Source organism: Haliotis cracherodii, unplaced genomic scaffold (assembly GCF_022045235.1).
Source record: "Haliotis cracherodii isolate W230 unplaced genomic scaffold, xgHalCrac1.p SCAF_4, whole genome shotgun sequence".
Classification (NCBI taxonomy): Eukaryota; Metazoa; Mollusca; class Gastropoda; order Lepetellida; family Haliotidae; genus Haliotis; species Haliotis cracherodii.
In genome coordinates this window covers 13,194,019-13,219,073 of record NW_027266297.1, presented here as the reverse complement: position 1 = coordinate 13,219,073, position 25,055 = coordinate 13,194,019, and the positions used below count along the sequence as shown (strand labels likewise).

At 40.6% G+C, this 25,055-nt stretch overlaps 1 protein-coding gene across 1 annotated transcript in view; it reads left to right on the top strand.

Moving 5' to 3' along the window:
• Positions 1-5,129: 5,129 nt before the first annotated feature.
• Positions 5,130-25,055, top strand: part of LOC139480449 (angiopoietin-1 receptor-like) — a 55,465-nt gene continuing 35,539 nt past the window's right edge. The window contains exon 1 of the mRNA XM_071263525.1: positions 5,130-5,449. Within this exon, the coding sequence (XP_071119626.1) occupies positions 5,371-5,449 (79 nt within the window). The 5' untranslated portion in view covers positions 5,130-5,370. The remainder of the gene's footprint in view (positions 5,450-25,055) is intronic.

The window sequence follows — 25,055 nt, the reverse complement described above, 5'->3', positions numbered from 1 at the left end:
GTTCTTGACTCCAGAATAGTGTTCGAAGCTATTTGTTCCATATAGGTGTCCAACCCGCTCTCAGAAAATAGATTAGACGCATGTCGTAAAAGGTTTGAAGTCATTCTTATATACAAGTACAGCCAGCCGTCCAATCCCGAAACTCCTCGAACGATCAAGCTTTCCATGTTTGTCAACAACCAGGGGAGGTAACTCTAAATTCCACTCACTTGCTGCCACTGACAATTACAAACTTTCAACAATATTTGCAGCCACATATCAATATTCTTTACATCAGACTTGTTAAATCCGACGTTGTCTGTAGGTTAGGTATATAATCAGGGAGTGTGTTTACTATTTGATTAGATATGGCAACCATTCCACAAAGCGACTCTTGTGTTAGCCTGCGTTAATTTATAACGGGGATAAGACACACAAGTAGCGCTATGGTCGCTTTGTGATACAAGGCTCTGTCTTGCACGATCTCATTAAAATCACATATTACCTCTCTGTTCAATCTAATTAAATGAGATCTGGAAGAAGGTATCAAATCGGAATTAACACACTACTGAAAAGGTTATTAATAGGTGTCTGCAGTCGGCAGTATTACAGTCGGCTATAACGAACCAAATCCTCAATCACCAGGAGTAGTGATAAACGTTATTACTCACATGAGGGGCGGTCGGGTAGCCTAGTGGTTAAAGCGTTCGCTCGTCACGCCGACGACCGGGTTCGATTCCCGACATGGGTACAATGTTTGAGGTCCATTTCTGGTGTCCCCCACCGTGATATTGCTGGAATATTGCTAAAAGCGGCGTAAAACCATACTCACTCACTATCACTCACATGAATACACATTTTCAGATATAACGAATTGATTTTAAGGTCTCATTGACTTCGTCACATCCGGAGTTGTAGAAAAGATGTCTTCTGTCAGAGGTCAAATTACCCAATCTGTATATATCACCAATCCTTTTTTTATGATGTGCTAACATATTTTTTTTTTCTGAAAAAAGGTATTAATACCATGTAGACGAAACACATATATCCTTGTATACCATAACATTAACACATTGTGATCTATCGCGACCACGTGCTGACCTACCTTGGAATGAGTGACGGAATAAGCGACAGAAAGACTGAGACGGAGGTTGAGGTACGCTATCCACAAGGGTTTCTTTCTTGTAAGATTAGCATGCCGTCTCGGGTCGGAGGCAAGGCGCCGTATAGGCAGAGGGCATATTACCAGTTCCTCATGAAGCAAGTATGGTTGGCACATTGGCGGGATATGGGTTTTAGCAGAGAGTTTTTATTAATTTTATATACTCCCTGAGGCAACAAATTAGATCACAGCAGTCATGTGCGGGGTTTTCATTAAAGTTAGAGAATGGACGGTTGATGACCACTGAAAAGGCAATAATAATAGCAACAACAACAACGACAACAACAACAATAATAATGATAACAACAACAACAACAATAAAAATAATAATAATACCCCGGTCCATGCAATTGACACAGGGAAAGGTTGGAGGGTGGGGGTTGGGGCGCAAAATCTATCACAACTGCCATGAAAAAATGACACACTTCTAGTTTTTATAAAATATAAAAATATAAATTTGAACTTTATTACTGACTGTTCCATAAAATGGATGTGAGTCAGCAAAGTATGATGCCCTTTGAAGACCCCCACCACCACCACCACCAAAAAGAAACACTTTTTGGATGATTACTCAATTACGACGATCAAACAAAAAACATGCGCTTTGAGCATACCCAGAGCGTTAAAAATGGACTTATTATCATATAGAAAGGCTACTAACTTCGTGTAATCTTTTTGGTCTTCTCCAAAGAACGCTCATAAACATGGTCCCTCCCGAATGTTATCTCCGAACAAAGATTGGCATTTAGTATATACTGAACGTTGAGTGTCCGTGGCTTTTTTGATGGTATAGGTGTGACTCACTCAGAACATACCGGTAAGGTCGAAACCTTACGGAAAGATTCGAGCGATGCCGGCTGTCTTGTTGGTTTGACTAATCCAGATGGACGTACACCCATTGATAAGGCTGATTAAAAACTACAGACAACGGTCGTGGGGTGATGCATGGTTTAGATATATCTTAGTCAGTGTTATAAACGTCCGCCTTAAACAATACGTTCAGGTTTACAATTAATGAAAAACATGCTTGCTCTGCACCACGTGACCGGAGAAAACAGCACGATAACATTTGAATTTGTTGAACCAATAGAAAAAGTGAAATATCAAGTGGATAATCGTATACCTCCACAGGCAAGACCTCCATCAATGTAGATTTAATGTCACAACAAAAAATACTGGTACTGGTGATGGTGGTGGTGTCGTTAAAGGGCGACGAGGGGAAACAGAGGGGGTATTTGCGCCCAACACATTGACTTAACGTAATAAGAATCACAAAGTATTATACATTTTTTTTAATCGTTTAGAATATAGAAAAGAGACGTTAGCATAAGGAATGTTCATTTGGATACACGTTTACATTGCACATCAAATTAAAGAAGGGAAATGAAAAGAAAAAAACCGAAAGAAAAACCTCTGCTTCATGCTATGGATTAAAACCTTAGGCAGACACTTTCTTTTCTGAAACATGACATATTCTTTCAATAAGAACGCAGACCAACATGATAGAATGTTAAAATTATTTATCATCATAGAACTAAATTTGTTTAAGCCATTTGAGAGTTTATCTAAATTACATAAAAAGTAACTGCCGCTGTGCAGAGTTGCGTCCCTTGTACTCGTGTCAGGATCTGCTGGTCGTGCGTTCGAACCACAGTTCATGAACCTTGATTGGTCAAAATTGTAAATGTGTATGACTTGTATCACTTGATCTTTCCTCCAACAGTAAGTTGAACTATAACTATTTTGAAAGCAGCGTTCAAATTCATTCAGGTATGTTTTCTTCTTAAAGTTTGGGTGTTGATTCCAAAACACAGTTTTCAATTTGCCTCAGAACCTCGCAATAACTTAATAAATAGTCGTAGTGTCAATATAAGAACTGTCTAGAATCTAAACCACATGGCCGCCTCTGTGGTCTTGAACATAGAGTGTCTGCCCGGAAAGCGGGATGTCGGGGGTTCGATTCCCGGTCGCGTCATACCAGTGGCCCTCTAACCACGCCTCTCTGGCATCCTTTATGTCCTCGTCATCCCGGAAGTGTCTTCCACGTAGGGCAGGTTTCATTTGCCGGAACAGGAAATAGTCACTGGGGGCTAAGTCTGGGCTGTAGGGTGTGTGAATTAACTGTTCGAACCCAGACTTGGCCCCCAGTGACTATTTCCTGTTCCGGCAAATGAAACCTGCCCTACGTGGAAGGCGCTTCCAGGATGACGAGGACATAAAGGCTGCCACAGAGGCGTGGTTAGAGGGCCAATCTGCGGATTTCTATAAAAGTGGTATCAAAAGCTTGAAGGACAAATGGAGGTGAATGGAGATTATATTGAAAAATAAAAGTGCAAAATATATTCTGCGACTTTGTCTTATATTGAAGTAGCAAAACTTATTGAACGCCCCTCGTAAGTGCCATAATCTGGACAGCGACGTGAACACCCATTTCACCTCACCTCACCTAAACCAGACAATACGAGTGCATTGGTGTTAAAGGTGGGATACAGGTGGTGGTAATCAACCTATCGAGCGATGTCTTCAGCTGTCCGTTCAAACAATTCTGTAAATCATTTATTGTTAATACAACAGACCTTGTGTCACGTGGAAACCAGGTCTGACAGGTCCCTCACCTCCTGCGATTGTCAGACTCAGTGACCCGGTTGTCCCCAGACGGCGTGGGGCGTGGGGCGTGAGGCGCGGGGCGCGGGGCGCGGGGCGTAGGGCGTGAGGCGTGAGACGTGGGGCGTGAGGCGCGGGGCGCGGGGCGTAGGGCGTGAGGCGTGGGGCGTGGGGCGTGGGGCGTGGGGCGTTTCTCTTTATATCAGTCTCTGGGTTTGAGTCCCCTACGCCAAACAAATACCATTCTCCCCATTTGTTTTCAAGGGGATGTGTGTTTCTTGAGTTTACAGGCTGCCGCGGCATAGCGGGACTATTGGTGAGTGCGGCGTAAAACAACAAACACAATCTTCAAGATAACAAAGGTAGTCCTTTGACAACGTCTGTAACACTCAATGTACGCTCATGGATGTTAACCACACAAAACCAAACATACGGTACGCTGTATGGACTATTTTCGGTAAGTTAGCCTAGTGGTAAACACACCGCCCGCCTCTGTAAGCGCGGCAATAACTAAATAACTAAAACTTTACATAATGTTGTCCAAAGTGACTGTACGCACAGCGCCTTCTTTAGACATCGTAATATATGCTTGGTTTGTTGGTTTGTTGTTTAACGCCACACTCAGCAATATTCCAGCTATATGACGGCGGTCTATAAATAATCGAGTCTGGACCAGACAATCCAGTGATTCATATCATGAGCATCAATCCACGCAATTGGGATCGATGACATGCATCAACCAAGTCAGCGAGCCTGACCACCCGATCCCGTTAGTCGCCATCTACGACAAGCATAGTCGCCTGTTATGGCAAGCATGGGTTGCTGAAGACCTGTTCAACCCCGGATCTTATGCATCCGACGGGATTTATTTTTTTCCTATTTTGTCTATCTCATTTTATCTTAAGATGAGCTGTCAATGGTATAGTGTTCCGAGTTTGAAGTACTAATTTTTAGTCGTTCCATCTGTCAACAGATTCATCAATCACACGTTCCTGAATTTCAAACTCGGCTAAAATGTGTATTGTGAACTTCACCCATGACCTCACGTATCTAGTATCACCATGATGCCTATCAAGAAAACCGTCAACATCACCAAGCGACTTTATGTCATGATAGAAATAAACACTTGCTTGTTAAACATGCCTCAACAGCTATTACTCTATATCGCAGATCGGTGGAATTTAATCTGTTAAAAAAATGATTTATTCAAGGCGTACATACAGACGACCTTCCATCCCATGTCCTCTATCAACTTAATAATCCCGCTAACCACCACCGCCCGCCCACGTCTCTTAAACACCTCATCTATTTTAATTTAAAAGGGGCAATTTTTCAATACAGTTACATTAACATTTCAGTTAACCTGACGGCGAGGAACGACAGCCACTCAGAGCTCGAGCTGGTCTCATTAAGACAGAGAGCCCGTGTCAATCAAAACTTTCTGTTAATGACCTATTGTGGTTCGCGCCTTTGCTCACTGTCGATATAGGGCATTGACGAAGGAGACTTAGAGAGGAAGTCGGAACCCTAGCATAGGTCTTCAGACTCAGCGAAAATGAAATTGACTTCCTGTCTTTGATATACTGCTGTGGTCGCTCGTGGATATAACGTTATTTCATATCGTCATGGCAAGGAACGCTAGAGGATTTATCGCCGTCAGTGTTTTCTTGTCTTTATTCCTGGCCATTCTTGCAAGACCGAAAGGTATGTAGTTTATTTACCTGTGTGATATGGATTGAATTAGAAAATTTGAAATTATGCTAACTTCGGAGACATACGATAATGTTAATTTGTTGTTTAACGCCGCATTCAGCAATATTCCTGCTGTGTGACAGCGACCTGTGAATAATCAAGTTTTGACCAGAGAATCCAGTGATTGATATTGTGAGCAAGATCCACGTCATCGGGATACGAGGACATGCTCTCGGTCGAATCATCGAGCCTGACCAACCGATCTATTTTGTCATCTTTTACATCCAACATTGGTTGCCGGGGACCAATTCTAACCCGTAGTCCCCATGGTGTGATGATGTTCTTTGTTTGTTTGTTGTTTAACGCCGCACAGAGCAATATTAAAGCTATATGGCGGCGGTCTGTATACAATCGAGTCTGGGCCCTAAGGTAACAGTTAAGCGTATTTCAACAAATACGACTACTTCTATATATTTCGATGAGACCTCTCAATTCAAAACGCATATTTTTAAATGTTTAGAGCATTTAAGGGTCAGACAATGGATGTCTTCCGTTTTCCTTTGAAAACGTTCTCTTATTCTCAAACTGTAAGCGTATCTGTGAGAAAATGTTTCATATATGACGTTGTTTATTTGATCACATTAAACTGAAACACTGGCACAAAAGCAATAACATTACCATTCCTTGTTTAAAGCGTGCATGTGAGAATACGGGGCGTTGAAACTCTGTCTGAGCAAAAGTACAAGGTTTACTTCGGTACAACGTTCGTGTCCTTGCATCAAATTGTCATTATTTCAGCGGGTCGTGATTTTTTAGCTTCAAACTGAGAGGCATGTTTCATAACGTCCTTATCTGATTTCTTTTTACTCAATCTAGCCATCAATTTTAGCCCAAGTGCATTTTCTCATGCATGTAAATAAATTGAAAAAATGCCTCTTTCTTTTCCCGTTCCGTTAACTTTCGGACAAACGGTGACTCAACGAAGAGATCGTGTTTCGTTTCGAAGGAAATCAGTGTATTTCACCACCAGATCCTGGAGTCATTCCACAAACAATTGGAGCTGTGTGTTAACCGCTGATACCAGGAGGTTCGGGTTTCAATATAAACAGATGCACCTTTTGAGAAAAACCGGCAACGTCAATTAATCCACAACGAAGTTGTTGTGCAAGACCCTCCTTCTATATTTAACTTCACAGTCAGTCACTTTCACACATAGACATATGTATTAGTAAAATTATTGCGGTCTCTGATTTATATGTATATATATTTTTTAAAAAAAGGTCCGGTGATTGCGTTTCAGTTAAGGCTGCATCGTAGTCTATAGATTTGGTAGTGGCGTCATCATTGGTGGTCTTTTGTGTATTTAATAGGCGGCGTGAGGTATTTGGAATGTAGTAAGCGATCGCAAAGAACTTAAGTGACAGATAATTAGCGCTCATCCTACAAAAAGACAAAGCCACACTTTCATTTTCTTAATCTCTAGAAAGTGTGTATCGGATCATCTTGGAACGCTGTTCTAAGTCTAGCCGGGAAATATGCACAGATATCTGCCAAAGTAGGTGTATCAAAACTTTTGAATTCATGAGAAGACCAGAGGGGCTATTCGTGCACCAGTAAACGCTTACAGCTCTTAAATATTTTTTTTGGATTTCTTGTCAAGACTTTTTTCGGGATATAATGTAACGCAGCTTCTTTGGCAGAACGCTGACTTACACATAAAACACGCTGCGGTGCGTGCGTGCGTGCGTGCATGTGTGCGTGCGTGCGTGCGTGGAATGGTGTGTGGAATTTAGCTTGCTATATGACGATTGTTGGGAGGGTGGGGATGTTACCAACCCATGTATCGAACATCAAAACTACTGTGCTGCTGAAAAGTGTGACATGTGACTAAAACGCGCCCATAACCAGTCAGAAATCACCGTGCCATTACAAACCTTACCACATTATCTACAAGGCCATTCAACACATTGTCTACAAGGCCATTCAACACATTGTCTACAAGGCCATTCAACACATTGTCTACAAGCCCATTCAACACATTGTCTAAAGGCCATTCAACACATTGTCTCCAAGGCCATTCAACACATTGTCTACAAGGCCATTCAACACATTGTCTACAAGGCTATTCAACATGTTATATACAAGACTATTCAACACATTATCTGCATAGCTATCTAACACATTATATGCATAGCTGTCCAACACTTTATCTGCAAGGTTATTCAACACATTATCTACAAGGCTATTCAACACATCACCTACAAGGGTATATTAAACACATTGTCTACAAGGATATTCAACACATCACCTACATTTATTCATCACATTATCTTCAAGGCTATTCGTCATATTGTCTATAAGGATATTCAACACATTATCTACAAGGCTATTTAACACATCGTCTATAAGGCTATTCAACACATTGTCTTTAAGGCTCTTAACTCATTATTTTCAAGGCTATTCAACAAGTTATATACTCGACTAGTCAACATGTTATCTACAAGGCTATTCAACACATTGTCTTTAAGGCTCTTAACTCATTATTTTCAAGGCTATTTAACAAGTTATATACTCGTCTAGTCAACATGCTATCTACAAGACTATTCAACACAAGAGTCGATTCTGGACGAGACAAACCAATGATTGACACTCTAACAACCATGTCAACCAGCCTGACCCCCCGATTCATTAAGCCGCCCCGACGAGCATCAACGAGCATCAACGAGCATCATAGGTTACTGGGGATTAATTCTAACCCGAATCCAACCGGGGTGGTAATGTTAGTAGACATATAAGGATGAGCGTTATCTAAATCAAACGGACCCTTTACTACGGAAACCTGTAAATAACCCCGTCTTTGACAGACAAACCAGTGGTTGATATTATGAATAACGTCCGCGAATCGGGGTACGATAACGGGTAATCGACCCCATGACCGAGACTAACCACCCGTTTCCACAATCCACAGAGTGACCCCCCCCCCCCCCCCCCCCCCTCTCCCCACCTCCCAATATATTGCCTAAGTAATAGTAAATTCATTGATGCGAACAAATATAGGATCGAAAAACCTGAGATTTTCACACTGCACACTTCCACAACATTGTATTTGACATTTACACCTTCTCTGTGAAACTGCCCAAACAGGAAATGAATATTCACAAACTATTTTTGTTACAAACGGATATGGAACGGAAAAATTATTATTTGCCCGAAAGGATTTTTAGGGGACCGTTTTATTTCGATAAGAAACATTCTGACATCAATGACCACAGTTTGACAATGACCGTGTACTTGACTTGAGTAGGTCATTCCTCCCAGCCAGTCTCTTGTACTGGGCCCAAGGCGCGGCCGTGCTGTAGAGCCTTAAATAAATGTGATCTCAAGTGTCTTGGGCTGTGATTTCCTAACAGTATATATTTATATGATGGAGAAAATATAACGTGTGCTTCATGAGATGCTCGGGTGTAAATTCGACGGATGGTCACAATATATATATATATATATATATATGAAGAATTCCCTAGTCCAAGATGGACCTAAGTTGGAATGGGGGGTGGGGATGTCGAGTGGTGGTGGGGGTGGGGGGTGGGGGGGTGGGGGGGTGGGGTGGGTGGTGGTGTTGAGGGGGATTTTTATTCAGAAAATATTTTGACCTCAAAGCGAACCTTGAAAATTTTAAGTTAAAGGAGGTTGAGATGGGTGTGAGTTACGAGTTGGAGCAACAGCAGCAGCAGCAGCAGCATCAGAATCACTACATGTCAAGGGAGTACAGTAGTATACCCCCAAGGGTACACACGTACTTGTATGACTAAACCTTATCTACCATCCGCAGGATTTTCCTTTTCTATTCAATACATAAGTAGCAACACTATATTCACTGTTTATCATCTTTTCACCGCAACAGTAACCGGCTAGTTCTCACATGCTTTAAGTATATTATCGCTCAATCGAGTCTCCAGGTTTTGACCTACAACGAACTTTGACATGTGAGTGGAAGTGTTTTCTAACTGTGTGCGTGCGTGTGTGCGTGCGCGTATGTATGTGTCGAGTGTGCGTGCATGTGTGGCGGGCGAGTGTGTGTGTGTGTGTGTGTGTGTGTGTGTGTGTGTGTGTGTGTGTGTGTGTGTGTGTGTGTGTGTGTGTGTGTGTGTGTGTGTGTGTGTGTGTGTGTGTCCTTGTTGCAGACAGTCAATCATGATTATCGTCGTACAGTCTCAGAAATCCGAAGCATGTTTTTACTCATGTATGTCAGCTGCCAGGTTGATAAAGTTAACGCGTCATACTTAAGGCTTTAAAGTATGGCACTGGTTAAGGCATACTTTCCAGTGACACAGTGCCAATTATTGACATCCTTATTCGCACGGTCGTTACACAAAACAAATATGGAGAATAATTTTACACGGATGTGATTTAGTGTGAGACCTAAAACATGTTTTAAAAAATCCCGTTGAATAAAGTGGCCTTAGCGTTAGGACTATTGTAATACGCTTCGACATGACTTGGGCTGAATAAATGTGATCGTTGAATAAATGTATAGAAGACAAAAAACACCATAATTCCTGGTATTGGTCTAAGGTACATTGTCATGTTTGAAACATACCATAAAGACGCATTAACTATCAGTTGAGTATTTAGCTATAAACCTCTGGTGTACTATTTTCTAAAGGCCGTTTAACCAGCGGGAAGGTGGTTTAGTACGTGAGTCTGTTCGCAGTTAATCAGACATATGGTGACTTGAAGGTTGTCCTATAAAGTGTTTCCGCTGCGTGATGTTTCATTGTTATCCGTGTCTCAGTATAAATGTTTCCCTGTTATCCATGTCTCAGTATAGATGTTTCCCTGTTATCCATGTCTCAGTATAGATGTTTCCCTGTTATCTATGTCTCAGTATAGATGTTTCCTTGTTATCCATGTCTCAGTATAGATGTTTCCGTGTTAACCACGTCTCAGTATAGATGTTTCTGTGTTAACCATGTCTCAGTATAGATGTTTCCGTGTTATCCGTGTCTCAGTATAGATGTTTCCCTGTTATCCATTTCTCAGCATAGATGTTCCCGTGTTATCCATGTCTCAGTATAGATGTTTCCTTGTTATCCGTGTCCCAGTATAGATGTTTCCTTGTTATCCATGTCTCAGTATAGATGTTTCCTTGTTATCCGTGTCTCAGTATAGATGTTTCCTTGTTATCCGTGTCCCAGTATAGATGCTTCCTTGTTATCCGTGTCCCAGTATAGATGTTTCCGTGTTAACCATGTCTCAGTATAGATGTTTCCTTGTTATCCATGTCTCAGTATAGATGTTTCCTTATTATCCGTTTCTCAGTAAAGGTGTTTCCGTGTTATCCACGTCTCAGTATAGATGTTTCCGTGTTAACCATGTCTCAGTATAGATGTTTCCGTGTTATCCGTGTCTCAGTATAGATGTTTCCGTGTTATCCATTTCTCAGCATAGATGTTCCCGTGTTATCCATGTCTCAGTATAGATGCTTCCTTGTTATCTATGTCCCAGTATAGATGTTTCCTTGTTATCCGTGTCTCAGTATAGATGTTTCCGTGTTATCCATTTCTCAGCATAGATGTTCCCGTGTTATCCACGTCTCAGTATAGATGTTTCCGTGTTAACCATGTCTCAGTATAGATGTTTCCTTGTTATCCGTGTCTCAGTATAGATGTTTCCGTGTTATCCATTTATCAGTATAGATGTTTCCGTGTTATTCACGTCTCAGTATAGATGTTTCCGTGTTATCTATGTCTCAGTGTAGATGTTTCCTTGTTATCCGTGCCTACGTATAGATGTTATCCCTGTTTTACTATAGAGTAAGTGAGTCAGTATAGTTTTACGTCGCTTATAACAATACTCAGCGATATCACGCCGTGGAACACCAGAAATGTGCTTCAAACATCGGATCCATGTGAGCAATCGAACACGGGCCTTCGGCGTGACGAACGAACGCTTTAACCACTTGGCTATCCAGCCGCCTTATAAGTATAGAGTGAGTGAGTGAGTGAGTGAGTGAGTATGTTTTTACGCCGCTTTTAGCAATATTCCAGCACTATCACGGCGGGGGACACCAGAAATGGTCTTCACACATTGTACCCATGTCTGGAATTGAACCCGGGTCTTCGGTGTGACGAACGAACGCTTTAACCACAAGGCTACCCGACCGTCCCTATAAGTATAGAGGTTTCATGTTGTTGAATGTGAGATATTACATGGCTTCTGTTTACTTATATTTATAAGGTACATCACAAGGAGTTCTTGAACACGCGACAAGGAAAGATATATATATGAAGAACCTATTTCATATCTTTGGTGTCACATTTTAAGGGCGAAGGACGGACTACACGTCATCAGAGATCCAAGGTTCTCATGTCCGATCCAAAGCTGTGACATTTAGATGCTTAGCACGCATGCAAAAGAAATAATAATAATTTGTAATTATTATTTCGTCAAAAAAAAACCACTAACAATTAAGAAAATAATATTGCTACTGAGCAACTCGGATAGTGTCAAACATTTTCTCAGTACTTTAAAATGTTACTAGCCTCGGGCTAACAGGAGAGCTAAGATGTCAATCTGAATATCACAGAGTGATGCTCTGTATGCTGTTTAGCTTTTCTTACTTCTTACTTTATATATATATATATATATATATATATGTGTGTGTGTACATACAGATTCAATCAAATTTAGTAGACACGAGGAACCCTTTTGGGTTATGTGTGCGAGGAAACCACGGGCAAAACCATGTTGGTTTTAGAGAATGTTTACAAGAAATGTTATGAGTCAAACATTAGTTACATTTATTTGAAACGTTTGACAGCATGTTTACACGTCTCCCCGTTTCTTTCATTATTCGCGTGAGATATGACTCTTTTTGGAATATTACGATTATCAATTGTTAATTTTTTTCATTAAATCATTTCCATTTCTTGAGTCTGAGGTTCTTGTTTTCCTTAGGCTTTTGTTCACTTTTTAAATTTATTTCGTGAACATTTCATTTACTTCACACTTCTTGTCTATTTTAATAAGAATCCAATCCTACGAACAAGAGGGGAGAAATGGGTTGTTAATGGTTCAGGGCCCAATTCGACAAAGCCATCTTAGCGCTTAGGTGATCGTAACTCCCATACTTTAACACTGGCTTACGATAGTCATAGCGCTAAGATCGCTTTGTGGAACGGTGCCCAGGGTATCTCACTGTACTGTAATTTTATGTCAAGTTATAGTTAATGAACTTCGCTTGACGATGCACATTTGATTCCCTAAACATGTCCAGATCCTAAACCTGTTTAGACCCAAGCGCGTCACAATTATGGGGCAAGGATAGTGTTTAGGTTTCTGTTAAGGACCTACAGTGTCGTGTAGTTTCCTAGCACCGCATGGTTGTTGTAAGGGGCGATTAAATAGTTAAGCGACCCGTTCCACAAAGCGATCTTAGCGCTATGACTATCGTAAGCCAGTGTTAAAGTATGGGAGTTACGATCACCTTAGCGCTAAGATGGCTTTGTGGAACGGGGCCCTGCAGGTGCTCAGGCTCGCTGACTTGGTAGATTGCACATCATCGTACTTCGACGGCGTTGAACGTTGCTTATAACCACCCGCTGTTCTAACTGGCCCAGACTCGATCACGTTGTCTTATCTCCCACACCCCAAAGACATTTAAAAGTCAAGTCAAAAATGATTTGGCAAGTCTAGAGTGCCCAGGCCCTAAGACATTAAGGATGTTTCTAGGCTCCATTGGGATTTTAATTTATTTTATTTTGTAGATATATATTTTAAAATGAGATAACTTTATTTCTGGGACTTAATGTCAGTCTATGTACAGAAGGTTGTGATATAGGTAGGGTATAACTGACTGCAACGTTCAAACAAACGCGTGAATGACTCTTTTAGAGGTATACATCTGATTCCCGTCGACGTTTCTTTATAAACTAACAAATGTCTATTTACCCGTGGGGATTCGGTTTATTATATAGTTACCTAGCAACCCATGCTTGTCTTATTAGGCGATGAAATGGATGGTCAGGCTCCCAGACTTGGTTGACTACATGTCCCCTATCCCAATTCCGTGGATCGATGCTCATGATGTTAATCACTGAATTGTCTGGTCCAGATTCGATTATTTACAGACCGTCGTCATTAGCTGGACTACTGTGAGTGTGGCGTTAAACAACGAGCAAAGTATTAAACTAATATGAAACAAACAAGAAATGGTTATTTGATGATGGTGTGTTTCATACGGGATTCATAGGATTTTCAGTGTTTTCAGCCTATACAGTAACGTTTTGATAACGTTTGTAATTAATTGATCAAATTAAATTTTCGATGTGTGCTTTTCTTGCCCATCAGTTTATCTTTGATACGATTTACTTTTGACCCCCCCCCCCACCCCCCTTGAATAGTATATAGTATGGCACTTGAGAAGCAAACACACACACACACACACACACACACACACACACACACACACACACACACACACACACACACACACACACACACACACACACACATATATATATATATATATATATATATATCTTTATTTATGCGATTTGTGACAAATTAAAATTCATTTATATCTAACAGTAAAGTTCTAACTCTCAGGCACAATACAGTAATAAATAATACAGTATTATTATTATTAATTATTACTATATTGTTTACTGTTAAATATATATGAATTTTATTTTGTCACAAATCGCATAAATAAATCTTATCGTTTGGCAGTCACATATAAATAACACGGTAATTATATATAGTGTGAATACCATTTTTAGTCAAGTTGACAGGCAGACAGTGCAGAACGCCCCGACATAGACGCTCCTTGACCAAAGGTCAGTGGATGTCGTTCAAGAGTCTGTCCAGCTGGATACGTTAAGTTACAGACAAGTACTTTACATGGCATATGCTTGATACTATATGACGAAGCAAAGCGACACTTTCCTGTTGTCTATTGCAGCATGTGATATTGAGGAAGTATTTGAAAACTACGTGATATACATCACGTACATGTAATTAGCACATCATTACAACGTACGATGATGATGATTTTATAATAATAATGAAAGTAAAATTTATAATGAAGGTGACGACGACGACAAATACTACTTCTTCTTCTATTATTACTACTAATCATAATAATAATCATAATCATTATCATCAACTTCATCATCATCAGTAGCAACAATAGTATTATTCATATCATTATACTTATCATGTATTCATTTTTTCAAAGTAACTCACGTACTTGTATGTATATGACATAATGGTTAAATTAAATCTAACGTCAACAACAAGGGTTTTGTTACCTTGAATAGCTGATCAGCGGGCATTAAAACTGCATTCTCCACTGTCATATGAGTTGCAATCGGCGACCTATGGCGATTTTATGCATGCGGTATTTTACGTATTTTCTGGGCGGTCGGGTAGCCTAGTGGTAAAAGCGTTCGCTCGTCACACCGAAGACCCGGGTTCAATTCCAGACATGGGTATAATGTGTGAAGACTATTTCTGGTGTCCCCCGCCGTGATATTGCTGGAATATTGCTAAAAGCGGCGTAAAACCATACTCACTCACGTAAGTATTTTACCTTCGCGGATCCTGGATTCGATTATACTGAATTCTAATATTCGGGTTATGATCCTTGGTTTGTCATCACAATACAAGTGCCCGTTGGTTTCACCAAAGTTGAGTCTGTTTGTTGTTTAATATTCTTGCTTTATGACGGCAACATGTAGATAATCGTATCTGGTCCAAAGAATGCAGTTGTTGATATTGTGAACATTAATCCCTGCCGTCAGTGTGCGATGCCGGCCTATCAACCAAGTTACCGTGAGTGAATGAGCGAGTGAGTGAGTTGGGTTTTACGCCGCTTTTAACAGTATTCCAGTTATATCACGGCGTGTCATCTTAATGTGGGAGGAAAGTCCGAAGTGATGCAGGTATCAGACGTTTACCACTTCGGTGAAACCCACGAGCACGGGTATGGTGCTGACAAACCTAGAAACACAATCTGGGCGAACCGGGATTCGAACCGGGATTCGAACCCACAATCATAGGTTTCTGGCGTGCCCAAGGGACGGAACTCTGCACAGCGATTCGCTGCGCCACAGACGACTGTGCCACCCGTAGCGCTCTCCAAGTTACCGAGCCCGACCAACCGAGCCATTTGGTCGCCTCGTACGACCAGGGAGCCGTTGCACAAAACAACCTTAGCACTACGACCATCGTAAGTCTATGTTTAGGTATGGGAGTTACGATCACCTTAGCGCTAAGATCGCTTGTACAACGGCACCCAGATTGGATGGGAATCCCCACGGGGTTGGGTGTGTGGGTTGGGGGTGGTCCCCTAGGAGTGAATGTCTGGACCTTAGTCTTCTTTGCTGTTCCGCTCCCATTAATTGATATAACTGAACTACGGGTTGAAGTTATTATCAACATTGCTCCATATATACAAGGCAGCGAAAAAACACCATAAAAGACTTCACATATACACCATATAACCCGGCATCAAGCGAACACACTGTCTTAGTTCCGCTATCTTTTTTCGCGGGGTTATTTCAAGAGGAAACACTTAGATGACATAACATGACGAAAACCAAGTTTATTTGTTCAAGAGTGGGTTATGGGCATTTTTCTAGACTTATCTCCGGTTTATAAGGTTAAGTGAGCGAGTTGGGTTTAACGCCGCTTTGAACAGTATTTCAGTTATATCACGGCATGTCAGTAGAATGTGGGAGGAAAGCTCGAAGTGAAGCAGGTCTCAGACGTTTACCACTTTGGTGAAACCTACGAGCACGGGTACAGTGCCGACAAACCTAGAAACAGAATCGGGGCGAACCGGGATTCGAACCCACAATTATTGTTTTTTTCCGTGGCCAAGGAACGCAACTCTGCACAGCGAAATGCGGCATCTTAGACGACAGCGCCACCAGTGGCCCTAAGAGGTTAAAATGAGGATAAAAAACACACCTGATATATCGATGTTAGTGTTTAGTTTGTTTAGTCTGCCGTCTCTCAAGTTTTGGATGTACAAAATGTCACACATGGGCATAATAAATTTCGCTGTTTTTTGTCGCAGTTACACAGTAGGGACATCAAAATCGGTCACAAATTATACCATTTTTATATGGAACCCAGGTCATGTGGAATACGACCGATAGAACCACCGAGAAAATCCCCAGCCCCATACACTAGACACAGCAATACACAGAAATGATTGCCTGTGTCTTTGTACATGAGGAATAGCCTAGTGTCCTCTCGCTTGGGCCTCAAATGAATTTGCAGAATTAAAAATAACGTTTTTGATACCAAAAATAACTGAGCCTTCTAAAAAAGAAATCATATCTGCTGCACTGAAAAGGCTGATAAGGCTTGTAAACAAACCACGACCAGCAACGGTGATATGTACGAGGTGTGACAGCATTTGTAGATTGTTTCAATGTTTCGCCTCATTTAAAATGGTCATGCATTGCTTTAAACACGTACACAACACACGGGATCTACAACGCGGGTGTAAAGTATATCACATAAGTCGCGAGACACCATTAGGCAGCATTAAAGTCCAATGGTACCACCCTCACCGAATTATATAATTGGCATTCGGCTTGAGATTGTTACGATCTCCGATGACAGCAAACTAATTTATGATGTGTAGAGTCACGACATTACCAGATGTCTACAGAGATTTGCAAGGCAAAAAATTGTACGAATCTAAATCTTTAAAATATGGCTATTTTCTTTCTACCCTCTTGAAGTATCCTTCGAGTGTTTGTTTATTTGTGTTGTTGTGCAACGCAGTCGGAAATATTCCAGCTGTACCACGACAGTCTGTACATAATCGACTCCTGCCAGACAAACCAGTGGTTGATATTATGAGCAACGCCAAACGCCGTCGAGGTACGATGGCGCGCAAGTAACCAAGTCTACGAGCCTGCCATTCGATAGAATTTAGTCATCAAGACGACCTTTGGTTACTGGGGACCTATTTCTCACCTCTCTTTTTTTATTTCTTTGTTGTTAAACGCCGCTATCAGCAATGTTCCAGCTATATGACGGTGGTCTGTAAATAATCGAGTCTGGACCAGACAATCTGGTGACTGACATCATGATCAATCCACACAATTGGGATGCGATGACATGCATCAAGAAATTCAGCGAGTCTGACCACCCGATCCTGTTGGTCGCCTCTTGAGACAAGCATAGTCGCATGTTGCGGCAAGCATAGGTTGCTGAAGACCTATTCAATCCCGGATCTTCACGGATCTATTTCTCACCGGATGGGTTCTTCGTGTAAAGACAGTTTCTCAGTTTCTTTGTGTTGCGAAAACTGTTGTCTCGAAGTATCTACATGTATCCCGATTTCTGGATGATCATGTCGAGACAAGAGGAATTTTGATTGAACTTTGTTTGACGCTAACAACATTCAAATCATTGATGTAAAACGGGTTATTGTCGTGGTCGTCACTCAGTAGAGGAGTGTGCATTAACATTGTTACGAAGGCCAGTGCCTGGGTCATGTATAGATATTATGACAGTCGCAGGTCTATACTTTAACACAGACTTGCGACAGCCGCAGAGTTAAGGGTGTTTGTGAAACGAAGCCCTGGCTAGAATATTATATATAAAACAACCAAACGAAATCTGTTTCATGTTTTATCATGAAACGCAGGTAGATCAGTTCAATTTAACATGGACACCCAACTCTGGAAATGACGAAATCGGATGTATCAACAGGTCGTTTTTTCGAACCAAATAAAGGAAACCACGTTTATTACGAACATGCTCATAACAAACTGACGGATATAACAAAATGTTTTTTGGTCCTGTCCCTTTTCTGTAAATATGCTGGATATATGCTTATGACGAACTACGGTTATAACGAACATAAAATAGCGGCCCGTTTGAGTTCTTTATAACCGTAGTTTACTGTACTAATCAGATGTCACTTGCACTTATTGTTAAGCGAGGTTCGGATATAATAAACTCAGCTACAGTTTCGTTAACCGAGAGTTGACAGTGTTAAATGTCAGTCATAGAGTTTTTCATGGTTGGTTACAGTAAAAAACCCCAAACTCGAACTCCTTTGATGTTGAATTGCATGACCTAACAGTGAACATCTTCCCGAGGCAAGGGAGTTAACTGACAGCAAAAGTCCAGTTTCCACCCTTGCCGAATTAGGCTGGAATTTCTGGGCTCCATCGTAGCGCCACCAGTTGCAAATACGAGTTATGTCTCTTCTCCAATCAGATTCCACATTTCATATCACTTGCATTTGATTCAAACAAAATGGCCGCGCCAGGTGGAGACTATCTGATTGATAATCAAAATCTGTACTGTAATAAAACGAGTCTTAATTCGCGAAATGCATCAAATCACGTGACCACCAAGATTAAAAACATGAATAGATCTGGAAAATATATCTGTTGATGTCGAATTGGTGGTACACATGCTTTGCAAATCCTGCAATCGACCGATATCTGCACGACAGTTTACGAACCGGATTTAGATTTCGTAACGCAATTTTGCTTGGACTATGCATGGACTCGTTAGTCCAGCCAAAATATAACTCCATAATACCAGCCTAGTTTGGCAAGGATGGCAACTTACAGTTAACTCCCTTGCCTCGGCAAGATGCCTGTATCCCAGCTTTAACGACATTGTACTCGTATGCACGTCAGCGTTTTGGAGCGATCCTGGAATGATCGATAGTGATATGTTGATAGGAGGACATGATGGCATAGATGGTAATATGTGCCTTGCGACTGCTTCGGTCTAAAAAAAAGTGGTGATGGCGGTTTTAGTTTTGATTAAGTGTTAAATTGTATTGCATCTTCCCGAGGCAAGGGCGTTAACTAACTACAAAAGACAAGTTTCCACCCTTGCCTAACTAGGCTGGAATTTCTTGGATCGGTCGTAGCGCCGCTAGTGGCTATTACGAGTTATGTCCCTTCTACGCCAATCAGATTCAACCTCTCCTTATCACTTACATTTGCTTCTAACAAAATGTCGGCTCCCAGTCAAGACGATCAAGATCTATATTGCAATGAAACGGGTCTTACCTCGCGAAATACATCGAATCATTTGAGCACCGTAATTAAAAACACGAAAAGATTTTACAAATATGTGTGTCGACGCCCAGTTCTGCCAGTTCCCGAAATCTGCACGTTGAAATCCATGTTGTTCACGAACCGGGTGTCTAGTTCGTTAAGCGATTTTTATTGGACAATGCATAGACTCGTTAGTCCAGCCAAAATGTAACTCCGAAATTCCAAGCCAAGTTCGGTAAGGGTGGAAACTTGACCTATATAGTCAATTAACTCCCTTGGCACGGGAAGATGAAAAGTGAAATTCTAACTACGGATAATCACATATCCCCAAAGACTTGAAGCAAACGAGATTTACAAGTACCTTAAGGACGTCATCAAGCGGTCATTCCTAGCACTGCTATATAAAAAAACGAGGCTTACATTATCGAGGTATCAATAGCATCACTGTAATTTTTTCTGTATATATGTCTTCATGTAGTTTCTAAACCGGTGTTGTAAACAGTAAAGCTATTCCATTGTGAGGTATTTTGGTCACGCGGTACTTTAACACTTCAAGCATTTGGGTAACTTTCGATGACTTCCTTTAATGGACGTTTTTTCGATTGGCTTAAAACGCTTCAGCAGTTGGGTAGACATTCTAAAACGCATTTCAGAAAGGGTTTCATATATATAAAATAGAACTGAGAGGTGTTGATTAAGCGATATTGATATATTTAAGCACGAGCAAATGTCAAAATATATTCAACAAGTTATGAAGTCATAAAGCTCGTTGAAAACTCACCAGAGTGGAACATATCTTAAATAAAATTTCGTCCTTACATTGCATAAAAAGACAAGTCAGCAAATGAATATAGAAATATAATTTACGACGATGAAAAAAATGACATTAAAAAATTAACCGAAGCCATATCATCACCATTAGGGAAATTTCAACAGGAAGACACTTGATTTTCAATGGCTGAAGACTCGACGACTCTCGTAACATAAGGAGAACCACGCGGCCGTTGACAAAACGTTTTTTCGACAAATTTAATCTTCTTAACATGTTCTTATTAGCTTTTGGCGCCAATGTTCCTCTGAAAGCAGACGCCTACGTTTCGTGGTCTTGTCTCGTGGTTTAAGTCTCTCGTTTATTTTCAAAGAATAAAGACATGTTGAAATATATTCTGATAAAATTATATCCGATTTACACTCGGCTGCAGGTCTCGGAAAAAACACATGTTGGCATTGATGAATCTACATTACTTTTTGGACAAGGTTCACGTGGATAAAACCACGACAGCTATAATTAGAGATAATGCATATCATTAAGTCGAGATGGGTTTCTTAAAGAGTAAGTTTATCTATGTAAATATCAGTATTTCTAGATGTACTTGAATTTGAAAACACAACTGTTATTCTCTTTATCTAGCATTCATAAAGTTTGGAAAATATATAACGACAAAATGCATTTTATATTATGGTTCAATTTAGATCGGCATTTGTTTACCGTATTAACGCAATAATAATAAAACACAGTTTGAAGTTATAACAAAGGGACCGCCTCCGTGGTCTAGTTGTAGGGCTTTCGTCCGGAGCGCAGAAGGTCGGGGGTTCAATTCCCGGCCTCTTCATACCAAAAGACGTTAAAGGATGGTATTTGTTGTTACCCTGTCTGGCGCTCGGCATTAAGGGGCTAAAACAAGGACTGGTCGGCTCGGAGTCAGTATACTGTGTCTGAGTGGGGTATTCATGTTAAACTGCGGCATGGTATCTCAGTGGGCTGACACTATTAATCGGAATCAGTCCGGACTAGTACAAGAACACACACACACACACACACACACACACACACACACACACACACACACATGCGCGTCGCTTTAGAAGTGCAATAATATTGGACGCGACGCTAAACCCCATTCACCTTACCTATGACAAAGGTGACCACAATAGCATACTTTTGACTATTTAACCATACTTGCCCATACAACCAACTTTCTTGAAATCAGAGAAAAAACAACAACGACAGAACATCAAAGAAAAGATGTTATTTGGTCTTTAAATGTGTTACTGGTGTTTCCATTTCCGTTCACGTGTGTATAGGAAAGATACAACATGCAAAACGCCGAGCTTTCAGAAGCGGGGCTGTTGACTAGAACAGGTTTCAGCTATGTACAATACCTATAACGTCTAACGATGTTCAAATATGCAATATCCACCTTGAGCATCGTACATTTCAACACATCATCATCATAACAACAAAATATCAATAACAATGATTTTGAATTGATTTTTTTTTTTTACGCAGAGACTAAGTGTCAAACTGTCATCAAACACACAATACCAACTGTTCTGGGTCCTAAAGGCGGAACTACTCAACAAAATATATGTACACTGCTGTAAGCGACGGCAGGAAACACAATGCGTTAGGGTGCAGTCCTACATACGAACACAGGCGACCACGTAGAGGAAGAGCAGGGCTTGGCTTTCATGTGTAATACACGTAGACGCTTCAAATGTGACGCATTTCGGCGCCCGGATGTATTAACACGATACTCACTACTCAGTTTGGCTAAACCAATGCATAGGACTTTTATATACTAAATAATACATGCTTTCAAGGAACCAGACAGTATTAATATTAAAAAATCAGATGCAGCTGTATAAATGTATATAGTATTAAAGTAAAACGTTAGTTTTGACCCCCTTTTTCCGGAAACCCGCCCCTGGACAATTACTAGAATGATTAAAGGTAGTCATCGAGCTATCATTCCAAACGCTGCTTTAAACAATGGAACTTTATAGATAAGAATGTTTCAGGGTTACTTTTTGCCCTTCATTAGGTGCCTGTCATAAAGAAGCTGTTATCCATGAACGGTTCACGTCTTCGTGTTCTTCCAACCTCCTGGTACCCATCAAAGCATTTACATAGTTTCTCATCTCATTAAGCTTAAACAGTTGTATGTCTAAATTATCCGCCGAAACAGATTCCATTTGGCGCAAAAGAAAACATAGTGGTGAAAATTATACGAATGGATCATTAAAAATCAGTGATGACACAAGGTGTTCTCGTAGAGTGAGTGAGTTGTGTTTAACGTCGCATTTAACATTATTCCAGTTATATCATGGCGTGTCAGCTAAATGTTGACGTTTACCACTTCGGTGAAACCCACGAGCACGGGTATGGTGCTGACAAACCTAGAAACATAATTGGGGCGAACCGGGATTCGAACCCACAATCATAGGTTTCTGGCGTGCCCAAGGGACGCAACTCTGCACAACGAATCGCGGAGCCTTAGACGGCTGGGCCACCCGTGCCCCCTGTTCTCGTAGAGGGTAAGCATGTCCTGGCCTACCCGTAAAACATGTTCAATATCTTACTGACAGTTAATGAAGGCTCACTTATAACTACAGATCGTCAAGTCTACTGATGTCTCGCTTGTATGTTGATGTACAGGTCGCCAGGGAAAGATTTCATAAACGGGCATTGTTTGTTTACAGCGCATGCGGCGTGTTCATATCATACAACAACCCGACCTCCATTGGGCTGAAACAGGAGAGTTTTTCATACCGAAATTTTTTGTAAACTATTTTCATGATAACACGTGACCTTATCATTCCTCAAATTGACGTGCAAAACATAAAAACCATCTGGAACTGCTTAGGAAGCCCAAACTTGTGTCAAACTTTAAACAGCGCTCGAGTGTAGGCAACGCGCGTTAAGTACATCTGTGTTATCGGGGGCCTGCAGTGTTGAATTTTATATATTCTTTTTGTTTTCTGCGTCATATAATAGCTGCTAAGAAATGCATATTCATATTTTCAAGTACAAAGATGTAATATGTTTATACCCTGTGAAATCTACCATCCCGGCGTACAAACAGCGTCTTGTTCCCCTTGAACAGTGGGAGGGTTTGTGTATATTTCCCCCTAAGATGCTTCTGAACGTAACGATATATTAATGAAAGACTGACAGATATTTCACAAAAACCAAAACTGTTTATATTATTGTTGGACATTTTAAACTAAAGCTGGATATCTTTATTTGTTAGTTCTGAGTGTTGATGTAATGCGTTCAACGTAGGACTGAAGGGACAATACAACGAAGTGAATGAATGCCATGTCTTTGTCAATTATTATGCCTATTAAGAGTAGTTATTTACCTGTGCAATACAACCAAACAAAGAACATCTAAATAAAAACAAAAACAAAACAAAAACACATCCAGTCAACCAAATAATATCTGAATTGCGACCCATCAAAGATACAAGCAGATATATGTAAACAATATGTTTGTTATATCACACTGTGATATTCCATCAACTCGATAGTGTCTATTAAACGAAGTAAGTTTATACTACCGATATTCTGATCTGATATAGAGACTCTTCGCTTGTCTCGAACTTCGGGTAACTCGAAATAGTTTGATGGTATTCGGTGTATTGGTTGCATTGAATTATATTTTTCTTCAAACCAATTGACATTGTCATTTTCAGTGAGAACATTACTTACAAATACTTATAGACAATTGTTAAAAGACAATTGTTGTCATACTCGTTAAAACATTTTTTCTCAATCAGCCTAAAGCATTTAATAAAAAGATGTAAATAGTCACACATGGGTTAAACAGCAAAAACGTATACCCCTAGCTTATTCAAACAACGGTTTAGACACGCCAGGTATTCTTTTAAACAGAGCACAACAAATTGTTTACAGGTTACTTTCTTCCTGTATAGACCGTACGTAGAAGAACCACCCAACAATCGGGGAATTAGGAAAAAACAGTGCGCACCACCCCCCCCCCCCCCCTTTCCTGAAGCTGACCCCGTCTTCGCATCTGAACTTCTCAGTCCAGGTCGTGAGAAGTGGAGCGATTGTTATGTGTTCCATATTTCAAAGCGGTTTTTTCTGTCTGTGCCACGCTTTGACGCAGGGGAAAGAGCTCCTTTACCCTGAGGCGAGGTTCATAACTTCAGATTTAATAATCAACGTAAGTGTTCTGTTAAATTATGCTGAATGAGGTCTAAATTCAAAAGATTCTTACGCAGCTCATTAAAAAATCAATTTCAGAATTTATTTGAGATCCATAGGCGAAATTGTTAAAGGGTTTCCGTGCCTAGTTTTAAGATGAATTGTGTTATATAACACGTTGGCTCATCCAAGGATAAAGTACATTTCGACAGTCAATCTGGTAGTTGATAAAACAGTTAAGATTATGGCATGACTAAATATAATCCCTATAAAGAATTAACAAAGACGGATTCCGTTCATACTGCCAATCCTAATCATGTAAAAAATACCAATGGTCTTTGGTTTGAACGACCAGTCAATTTAAGTAAAACAAATCACCCCACTTCAACAAGACGCCGCTATGCAGCCATATCTTACAGTTTCATCACCAAAGCCTTATGCACTACCATTTCCTCCATCACTAGAACTTTAGATGAAAATATCTGCATATTTGGCCGAGCTTTGATGTTTTACTAAGCTGCTTGCCATGGCCAAACCTCGACAGAAGGTTGCAGGATGTGCGTGTTTTGCCAGTAGCCTAATTAACCGTCCGCGGTAATGTTCTCCAAGTA